We start from the raw sequence: 11247 nt of genomic DNA on the forward strand, positions 1-11247 counted from the left end.
AGAAAGAAAGAAAGAAAGAAAGAAAGAAAGAAAGAAAGAAAGAAAGAAAGAAAAGAAAACCAAATCCTTCTCCTCCATTCCTGTCTTTTAGTTCAAACCATCCATCTGTGCCACTGGGTCGCCAAGGTCACCTTCTCAGGCTGCCCACTCATCTCCCTGCTGAGTTTTGCCCCCTCCTGGTGGCCCCCTAAGTTCTACTCTGAAAGCACAATTCTGATCACATTAATCCTTGGCACAAAAATCACGCAACTAAAAGCATAACCCTTGAACATGGCCTTCAAGGCCCTCTTCAGCCTGGCTTCAATCTGCCCCTCCGGTTGCGGCCCCACCCTCTGGCCACACCTTCGGGCTTCCCTGCCTGGGATGTTTGTTCCTCCCATTTCCTCATCCCTCAAGGCCCAGCTCAAAGGCCACCTCCTCCTTGAAGCCTTCACACATGACCTCGGAGTGCAGTTAACTGCCTCTGCCCTGGGCTGTCCCAGCACATTAATAAAGTTAGTTATTCTGAGTCTCTCAGCAGACAGCAAGCTCCTAGAGGCTGGGACATGTCTGTCTGTGGGTAGATTTTCAGCACTTGGCACAATTACTTTGCACCATCAGTTGGTGTCCGATACATATTTGCCAGACAAATGCATACCCGAGAAGGGAAAGGAAGACATGGGGGGAGTGAGAAGGTGTCCTGTGGGTGGTAAAGCTTATGGTCAACATCCTCAGTCTCTGGCTTAGGTGGTCTTTGGGGCCCCTGGGACTGACATCCGAAACACATCTCTGTTCGTAATAATAAAATTAGCTACTCAGTACTGCAAACCCTCTCCTGAAATACGATCATCATTGTTTTATGCTTTGCAAACTAAGTTTCAAGCTGGTCCTTGAAGGAAGGTGGAGTTTGGCTGAATGGGGGACGCCGTGTGCTCGGAGGCCAGGAGTCAGAGAAGAGCTGGACAGAGGATATCAACTGGGGAATTAGTTGGAGATTGGGCTGGACAAATAGTGTCCATCCAATCTAGAACAAAGAGATTACGGGGGGCCAGCAAGTAGGCAGAGGAGTTTGGGCTTTAGTTGCAAGATGATGTGAAGGCTTTAAAGGGCCTTGAGTAGGGACATGATGTAATGAAAACAGTGTTTGCAACAGATTGACTTGGCTTACATGGTAACTCTACAGACTCTGAACTAGGGCAAACCTACGATGACCTGCATAATCGGAATGTGCTATTTTCCACGCTACACAGGAGTGAGTGTTCTTAGGAAGGGAGAGAAAGGATGGAAAAACACCATCTTGTTGTATTTCTATGCCTACTCTGCGTCAGGAGATAGACTAAGTTGTTTTAAAAAAAAACCTTTTATTTATTTATTTGAGATAGAGAGGGCCAGGGAGCGCTGAGGAGCAGAGGGAGAGGGAGAGAGAATTTTTTTTTAAGATTTATTTTAGAGAGAGAGCACACGCACGGTGGGGAGGGGGAGAAGCAGAGGGAGAGGGACGAGCAGACACCACGCTGAGTGCAGGGCCCCATGCGGGGCTCGATCCCACGTCCCTGAGATCTTGTCCTGAGATCACGACCTGAGATCATGACCTGCGCCGAAACCAAGAGTCAGACCCTTAAGTGACTGTGCCACCCAGGTGCCCCAAGGGAGAGAGAAACTTAAGCCGACTCCAAGCTGAGCAGAGAGCCCGACGCGGAGCTCAGTCTCACGACCTGAGATCACAACCCTGAGCCGAAACCAAGAGTCAGATGTTAAACCTACTGCGCCAACCATGCGCCCCTGAGCTCGGCTTTTTTTTTCAGCCGCTATTCTCAACCTGTCTCTTTTTTCCCCCTCCTCTCCCCCCCCCACTTCCTCCCTCTCTCCCACGCTGCACATGCACACACCAAAGCACCCCCAACTAGGACTTGACCGCCCTTTAAAGTTAATCAATTTCTTCTTAAATTACTCATACACATATGTTTTAAAATACCAGTCAGTATCAGGCAAAACAAATTCATCGAAAGAATCCAGAAACTTACCATGTGCTGATCTGAGGGACCAGAGGGACGATCATACACACCTTTGGGCCCGAGGCTAGCCAGTTGTGGGTGGTGGCAGGACTTCAAACTGGAGCAAGTTAATTTTCACGGGCTCCTTAAAAAAAATTGTCATTAAATATTTTCAGGAAGTTGAAACAACGTGGGAAGTAATGTTGGCAACGTAAATGTTCCCAGAGTTGCTGTCACCCAAGTATCACAACATACGTAGAGCTTAGGTGCATCTGAGTATCATCAGAAGGGTGTGATTTCTCCACCCCAGCGGGGCAGAGTTTCAGCAGATGAAATATGAAATGAAAACAAGAATGAATTTGTAGTTTGGGTCATTAAAAAAAGGCAGATTTTTGGGGCGCCTGAGTGGCTCAGTCGGTTAAGCGTCTGCCTTCGGCTCAGGTCATGATCCTGGGGTCCTGGGATCGAGCCCCACATCGGGCTCACTGCACGGCGGAGAGCCTGCTTCTCCCTCTCCCTCTGCCTGCCATTCTGACTATCTGTGCTCTCTCTCTCTCTCTCTGTCAAATAAATAAATAAAATCTTTAAAAAAAAAAAAAGGCAGATTTTTGCAAAGATTCTTTTATTTTGATTGCAGACTGTAAATTATTCCAGGGAGTTGGTGTGGGCAGGTCACTGAGGCTGACTTTGGGTCAGTTTGTCCCTAAATTGACCCACCCTTTGGAGCCGGGAGGGCTGGGCTTCCTCTCCCCACCAAGAAACCAGTCTCACTCCCTCTATAGGACTTGGTCCTTCTCTCCCCACTCCGGCTTTCTTTTAGTATTTTGTCACGTAAACGCCGCTTAGAAAACAGACCAAATATTCTACAGACATTAGTTGGAAAATAAACTTTTCTTTTAAAGATGTGTGTGTGTTTAAGTTGTAGACTTACAACTTAAAAGAATTCTTGATAGAAGGAAATAGGTATTTGGCTAAAAGTCAAAAATTTTGAAGTAACTTTAAGAGGTGAATAATTTACATTAGCGTGGTGTTTATATAATAGGGTGTGTGTGACAAAGTTAAAATAACATTGAAAATAGTTTGGGCAATTTAAATATTCCTCCTCATAACTGTAGAATATAAGTGCCTTCGAATGGTACTAGTTTCTAGATGGCTGGTGGGAGTTTTGTATGTTCCTTTGGTTTGAGGGAGGTTCCTTTGGTTCCTTTGGTTTGAGGACCTCCTGGTCCTGGGCGTTGGCTTCTCTCAGACCAAGTCCCCCTTCCTGGTCGGAGAACATCTACAAATGAATGCTGACAAAGCCACTCAGGGAAAAGGGCCAGTCTGTCCCTTCACTTCTGGGAACCTGTCTAGGAATACCCGCCCCCAATCCTCCCACCTGCTCTTGTTCAGCGAGCCCCTCAGCTAGTGCTGGTTAAATAGCCTGCCAGGTACTTGGATTTCACCCATCACCCTTCAGGTAAGTAACAGGAACGTCACGGACGGCCAAGCCTGGTGGCTGTGAATTGGATGAGAGGCAAGCAAAAACATGGAAATAGTAAGTGATGGGAAGAATCCTGTTACTATTAATATGCAAATCAATGAGCAAAGCCCCCTGCCTCTTGATTTTGAAGATGGACAATAATTTGAAGCTGGATAATAATCACACACACACAGACTCCTATTCCCCCACCTCCCCACCCCCATTCCGAATGACATTAGAAGATTGTTGGCCTCCTCTGAATTATATCCCACTGTTACAGGATTGTTATTACTAACATGAGTAACACTGGAAACAATATTACAGTTTCTACCCAGGATCACCATTTCTATTACTTGATTTACCTTTTATGCTTTTTTCCCTTTGGCTTTAACTGTCTTCGTCAACGTCCTCTTAGAACAACAGACGGAAGCTGCCTCTGGAATGCTTTCCCCCAGTCAGTCAGTCAGTCCTGTAACTTGCAGCTCGCAGGGCTTGTTTTCCCTGGAGAAGGAGAATAGAACTCACCGAGGCGAGGGTCCGGCAGCGACATACCGTGTGTTTTTCCACCCAGTCTGTGTCCTGCCATTCATTGCATTTACATAAAAAAGTTGAAGAATGTCGTACTTGTGGTTTGCCAGTGTGAGGGCCCCCAGTGACCCCCACCTCCTGGCATTCCCACCTGCGTGTCATCCCCTCCAGGCTGGACCTGGAGACGTGCTTCTAACAAATAGAATATGGCAGAAGTGATGAGGTGTTCCCTCTGAGCCTGGATTACGACAAGCCTGTGGCATCTAGTTTGGGCTCTCGCTCTTCCCTGCCTCCCCTTCCCTTCCCTTCTTTCTCCTTCCCCTCCCTTCCCCTTCCTTTCTCTTCCCCTCCCTTTCATTTCCGTCCTCCCCCTTCCCTTCCCTCCCTGTCCTCCCTATCATCGTGACCATCACCATCATCATGAGCATCATCATCACCTCCATCTTCTGTATGGCGAGGACATCCAGACAGGCAGCCTACGGAGAGGCCAACAGAGGGGAGCTGAGCTTGGAAGTGGGTTCTCCAACCACAGTTGAGCCCTGACATGAGCGCAGGTGCGCTGAGGACTTGACCGAGAGCGAGCGTCCTGAGGGGCCGGGAGCCAGAAGCCCCAGCTCCATCCTGCCAGATTCCTGACCCACAGATGCTGTGAGATCACAGATGGCCGTGGTTTGGGGTGATCTGTGGTTCAGCAATAGAGAACTAATACAGAAGGTCTTGTAATTGTATGACCAACATTAAGCTTATAAGCCAAAATCTGACCCAATAATTTCTTTTCTGCTGAAAAGTTGGAGAAAACCACAAAGCTGAAAGTCTCTCTCCCTCTCTCCAACCCAACCCCTCTCTTTCCCCTTCTCCTCTCTTTCTCTCTTTTTTGGAAAGAAACAACTATCATTACAATTTATTTTTCTTAAGTTTTATTTATTTATTTTTTAAGTCCTCTCTACACCCCAACATGGGGTTTGAACTCACAACCCCGAAATCAAGAGTCCCACGCTCTTCCAACTGAGCCAGCCAGGTGCCCCTCTCGATACACTTTAAATGGGATGTCATAGAGATCAATCATAGGGATTGATACTAATTAGAATTAAAGTAGGTTTCTGTGAAAGCTTTCCCTTTATAATAAACACTTGTCCCTTGATAATGCATTTCTTATAAACATGGCGTGTGTGCCTATGTGTGTGTGTGTGTGTGTGTGAACAGCAATGTGCTTAGTTTAATGTTTGACTGGGCTACCATTACTGGTGGAGATGTGGAGGGATGGGGGTACTTACATGCATCTCCAAAATGCACTATTGTTTTAAAATTAGGGATAAAAGACTTTTGCCCTTAACATTTACATATAATTTACACACTTAAAAAAAATCTGGTTTGCTGTTTTCAGGTTATAGGAATAAAAATTTTAAATGTTACTTTGAGTCTCCTTTTATGGATGAAAAATCTCATTATGGCTCTAATTTTTTTTTTTTTTTTTTTTTTTTTTTTTTGTGTTTTTTAAAAATTTTTTTAGGGGCGCCTGGGTGGCTCAGTTGGTTAAGCGACTGCCTTCGGCTCAGGTCATGATCCTGGAGTCCCGGGATCGAGTCCCGCATCGGGCTCCCTGCTCGGCAGGGAGTCTGCTTCTCCCTCTGACCCTCCTCCCTCTCATGCTCTCTGTCTCTCATTCTCTCTCTCAAATAAATAAATAAAATCTTTAAAAAAAAAAAGTTTTGTAAAAAATTGTGTTAAATATAATATTTGCCATTTTAACCCTTGATTAAGTGTACAGATTATGGCTCTAATTTATTTTTAAGTCATCCTTACACCCAACGCAGGGCTTGAACTCCTTACCCAAGATCAAAAGTCAGATGCTCTTCTGACAGAGCCAGCCAGGCGCCCCATGGCTCTAATTTTTAAATATTTGACAAGCGATTACCATAACAAATGGTTTCAGACATTTCTGGCTTTCCCAGAGATCGAAAGAAAGATGAAAATGCTCATTTCTTTTGACCCCAATAAAACATTTCTTATTATTACAGATATGATTAACACTATGTGGCAGATTTTGTTTTAGACGTCATGTCACCTTAAAAATGGAGTGAACGTTACCACTATAAAGGAGGGAAATGCTCTTTTAGAGATGGCACTTCAAAAGGTCAATAAATTCGCCCAATTCAAAATGTACTTTTTTGGGGGGGGTTACAGCAGTTTTATCTTCCCATCTTTTAAATGACTCCTATGCTTATGATCTTCAGTACCAGTCAGTCAACTGGATTGAGCCCCTGTCAAGTGCTACGTAAGAGAAAGGCCAAATGAAGAAACAGACAAATAGGAGAGGGCCCCCCATGCTCCAGCAGCATGCGGTCAAGGGGAGAAGACCAAACATGCAGTCGAAATGGGTACGGAGCACGCCGACTATGGAATGGCGTCTCCAAGGGAACACATGTAGGGTACGCCTGGAATTTGAGAGGTATGCCTAATTATACTGAGACGTTTACCCAGGCAAAAGATGATTCTTGACCACGATGTTGCTTTGCATGTGTGTTCTTGCAGTTTCCTTTGCTTCGGATGCCCTTCCAGCCCAACTTCACCTAATGAAATGCTCTGATTTAAGGCCAGTTCAAAGGCTCCCAGTTCCATGATGACCAGGTTTGCCCCCACCTTGACTCCTCTGTTGCACTGGAAGACAGAGCCCACCCATCTCTTCTTCCTGGAGTTCCACGAGTCACACTTCTCCTTCCACCTCTTGATCACTTCCGTTCTGTGTCCTTTGACATATCTGCTTCTTTTCCTAACTGTGCCTTGAATGTGAGTGTTAGGGAATTGCGCTGCAGTGGTCCTACCTGCCTGTGTGCACGTGACCTCTCCAAGCCCGTATCTCCCAGTGATGACCCCTTCCAATTTCTTGAGCTGATTCCTGGTCCGTCCACTGGGATGTTATTATCATCTGCCAAACTCAACATGTCCAACCTGGACTCATCTTCACCCCTGGCCTCTACCCTCACTCTAATTTCCTTACTTAAATCCAGAGCTTACTGTGTCTTCTGAGCTTCTTAGGGTTCTAAGTGGTGACACTTTCTTTGATTCAATCCTTCTTTTTCACAGTCAGACAGGTTAGGATTTAGCTCAAGTCTTATGCCCTCCATGAAGCCGGCTCTCTCCACTCTGGAGTCTTCCAGACTCCAAATTTGCCGGCACTATTCGATTGATCTCTTAATCATGAGTGGGGCTTATATAGACATGTAACGGACTGAAGTCTTGCTGTTCTTCACTTGAAATGGCTCTCATTTTTGTCTCTTCCTACACGTCAACTCCTCCCCCCACCAGCTCTACTCATCTCTTCTCGCCTTGAGCGGTTAGCGTAACAGCCCCTCAATGTCCGCGCTCCAACACAGTCTGCTTCCTCCCCCTGTGTCAGTGCTTATGCTCACAAAGAAGGCTCTTCTTCCTCTTGTCTGATTGGCCAAATCCTCCTCATTTTCCAAGAGTGAGGTCATTGCCCACCTCTACCAGGAAATCTTCCCGGATCTTCCAACCCAACCAGAAGCATCTCTTCTCTGGGAGAGAGTGTTGAATAGAATGGGGGAAGTGGACTTTGGAGTCAGACGAAGCTGGGTTTGAATTCGAATGATGTCGCTCACTCACTGCACCACCTTGATTTGTCTGAGCCCATTTCCTCATCTATAAAACAAGAGAAAATAATGTTCCTCTTGCAGAACTATTGTGAGGATTAAGTAAGATGATGCCTCTAAGGTGTCTGGCACGTGGTAACAACTATTATTACCACGTAGGCCTTGAGGGTCCTCTGAGGCTGACACATGACATAACCCCAAGGGGTGTCTCAGTGAAAAGTGCTCCTTGCCTTCGTGAGGCACACAACCTGTACACGGAACCCCGGGTCTAATGTGTCTAGCATTGGATGCTTGCTCAGTTCTTCCTATGTGTTTTGTTTTATAATCTGTAAGCTTCCGATGAGAGGATGAGGGAGGGAAGTGCTGGTTCTCTTGGCGCACGGTCTTGTCCACTGCTACTTCTTTTTCTTTTTTGTTTTTAAGGATTTCATTTATTTATTCATGAGAGACAGAGAGAGAGGCAGAGGGAGAAGCAGACTGAGCAAGGAGCCCAATGCGGGGCTCGATCCCAGGACCCTGGGAGCATGACCTGAGCCAAAGGCTGACGCTTAATGACTGAGCCACGCAGGCGCCCCACTGCTACTTCTCTAACCTCATCGCTTGCTACCATCGACTGCCCGCCCCCCGCCCCCCCTCCCCCGGCCATCATATTGGACTAAACTACTTGCGGTCCTTCTGATGGTCATAGCTCGTATCATCTACACAGGCTTTCTCTGGGCTGGAATAGCCTCAGTTCCCTAGGCTTCCTTACTTGCCTCCTCCTGATTAGACTGTTGGTTTTGTTCACCAGTGCATGCTCGGCATCTAAGATAATGCCTGGGACATAGGGCAAGCTCAAGAAATGTTTGTTGAATGAATAGACTATTTTCGGGCGTCTCCGTTCTGGGTTTTCCTCAGGGAGGGGCAGGAGCTTTTTTTTTTTTTTTTTTAAGATTATTTATTTATTTGAGAAAGTGAGAGAGAGAGAGAGGAGCAGAGGGAGAGGGACAAGCAGACTCTGTGCTGAGCACGGAGCCTGACCTGGGGCTGGATCCCACCACCCTGAGGTCATGACCTGAGCCTAAATCAAGAGTCGGACACTTAACTGACTGAGCCACCCAGGCGCCCCAAGGGGGCAGGAGATTTTTAAATGAGCTGTTTCTTCAACTACCATGAATGCAATGGACTGAATGTTTGGGTGTCCCCCAAATTCATATGTTGAAATCCTAACAATGTCCTGGCATTAAGAGGTGGGGCCCTTGGGAGGGGATCAGGTCGTGAGAGTGGGGCCCTTGCGCATGGGCTTAGTGCTTTATAAAAAGGACCCCAGAGAACTGTCTTGCTGTCTTTCCGCCATGTGAGGACACAACCAGAAGACAGCAGCTTGCAACCCGGAAGAGTGTGTCACCAGAATTTGACCACACCGGCACCCTGATCTCGAATTTCTAGCCTCCAGAACCATGAGAAATAAATGCTTGTTGTTTATAAGCCCCCTAGTCTATGGTACTTTGTTAGAGCGGCCTGAACAGACTAAGGCAGCGACTGAATTTCTACTCATCTACTGAATGAGTATCATATCATGCACATTGTGTACAATAGTATCATGTACATTGTGCTTATTTGTACAATGGATCAAGGTTGTAGTGAAGATTACATGAGATGCTTTTACTATTTGGAATGTTCTCGCAGATCATCCCAGGACTGGCTCCTTCTTCACATCAAGTCTCAGTTCAAATGACAAGTCGTCAGAGTCCCTGACCGCTCTGACCCCTTCTCCAGTTTCTCTCGTATTACCTGGTTTCAGGTTTTCGCATGGCATTCATTGTTACCTGAACATATTGTTGTTTACTTATTTGTTTATTAGCTGTGTGACCTCAATTTCTCTGAGGCTCAGTTTCTTTTTCTTTTTTTAAGATTTTATTTGACAGAGAGAGAGACAGCGAGAGAGGGAACAGAAGCAGGGGAAGTGGGAGAGGGAGAAGCAGACTCTCTGCCGAGCAGGGAGCCCGATGTGGGACTCGATCCCAGGACCCTGGGATCATGACCTGAGCCGAAGGCAGACGCTTAACGACTGCGCCACCCAGGCGCCCCTGAGGCTCAGTTTCTATTCACTGTCCTATCTCAGCACCTAGAATGGTACCTGAAATGTAGTAGCACTCAGTGAATATTTGTTGAATATATTTGCCCACTTTTACCCTTCCAAGGTTTGAGAAAGCTAGTGGTTAGCCAACCCTGGGTGAAAAATTTCTGATCACAACAGTCAGGGACCAAAACTCCTTCCAAAATCCTATCGGTCTAGGACTAAATAGAAGATCCAGCCCTTGGCCTCAGGAGCTTACCATCTAGTTGGTGGGATGTGACCTGAGTAATTCTTAGAACCATTGGTGGTTTCGGAATCACTAGTGGAATCTATACGTCCCACAAATGAAAAGTGGTACAGCCGTCGATCAGACTAAGAAGGCGGCGTGAGGCTCAGTGCTAGGGTGGGAGGTACAGAGTGTAAGTGAAATGGGGACATGGAGGGAGGGATTCAGTTGGGGGCCTTCGCTTCAAGGGGAGCTCAATCATCCTAGACAGAAGAGACCAGGCACTAATGTTTATAAAGCCCTTAGAACAGTGTTTGGCCCCCAGCAAAAGTTATATATATATATGTGTGTGTGTTTATTAAATAAAAATGCTGAACTGATAGTTTTATGCCATCAAAATTTTATTTTTAAAAAAAGATATAAAAATATAGAAAAGCTTTATTCATGAAAATACCACGAGCTGCCCTCTCTCAAAGGCACTCATAAAGGGGCTACCAAAAACACTTACGTGTCTGAGATTAGAAAATATTACATACTTATGTTAGAAAAAGCATCTACAGGAGACCCCAAAGCCGGGGATCACATGGACTCAATGAGATCATCCGAGCGAAGAGACCAGTCTTCAGAAATATCCACAAAGGCAGACGGCTGCACCAGCAGGCCCTCCTGAGCCTCCCCTTGGTGCCGGGGGGCCTGGATACGCTCCTCTTCGCCGAAGACACAAGGCCTTTGGCTGGACTGCGACAAGGTGAACACGTCGTAGCTTGCCCCGCCGTGCTGGGTGGTGGGGCCTGTCCCACCAGCTACTCCCATGTCCTGCACTGCTCCCCAACAGTCCCCATGTCCAGAGAGACAGCCTTGGCCCGGATGCCACAGTCCGTAACGCGGTAGGTAAACTGGTAGGCGTGTGGCTGAACGTGGTTGGCAGGGCAGCCCAGGCCCAAGTGTAACTCATGGAAGTGCACATATACATCGTTATTCAACATGAAGGGGTGCACGGTGACCATGAACCAGTCTAGGGAGCACAGCACAGTCATTGGACTTTGTGCGGCACAGGCCGAAAACACAGAGGTGAGGATGACCATCCCTCCTATCAACTCGAACACTTTCATCCCTGTGGCCGATCAGGCAACGACGCTCAGGAAACAGGAAGCTGGCTGGTGAGGATTTCTAGAACACACAGAGACACAAAAGGCACATCATCTTATTTCCTATTTTAAGTTCAAACACAATCATTAAAAAAAAAAATGAAGTATTTCCTTTTTTTTTTAAGATTTTTATTTATTTATTTATTCATGACAGAGAGAGAGAGAGAGGCAGAGGGAGAAGCAGGCTCCCGAGGAGCAGGGAGCCCGATGCGGGACTCGATCCCAGGACCCTGAGATCAT

At 46.5% G+C, this 11247-nt stretch overlaps 1 protein-coding gene across 1 annotated transcript; it reads right to left on the minus strand.

The window, feature by feature from the left end:
* Positions 1 to 10354: 10354 nt before the first annotated feature.
* On the minus strand, positions 10355 to 11063 carry PLAC1 (placenta enriched 1). The gene is given in 2 exon segments (XM_035006531.1): positions 10355 to 10677; positions 10680 to 11063. Coding segments are annotated over 2 exon segments (531 nt in total). The 5' UTR covers positions 10972 to 11063; the 3' UTR covers positions 10355 to 10438.
* Between the last annotated feature and the right edge of the window lie 184 nt (positions 11064 to 11247).

The sequence above is a fragment of the Mirounga leonina genome, unplaced genomic scaffold, assembly GCF_011800145.1.
Source record: "Mirounga leonina isolate KUSES-001 unplaced genomic scaffold, KU_Mleo_1.0 Mir_101664, whole genome shotgun sequence".
In the NCBI taxonomy this organism is placed as follows: Eukaryota; Metazoa; Chordata; class Mammalia; order Carnivora; family Phocidae; genus Mirounga; species Mirounga leonina.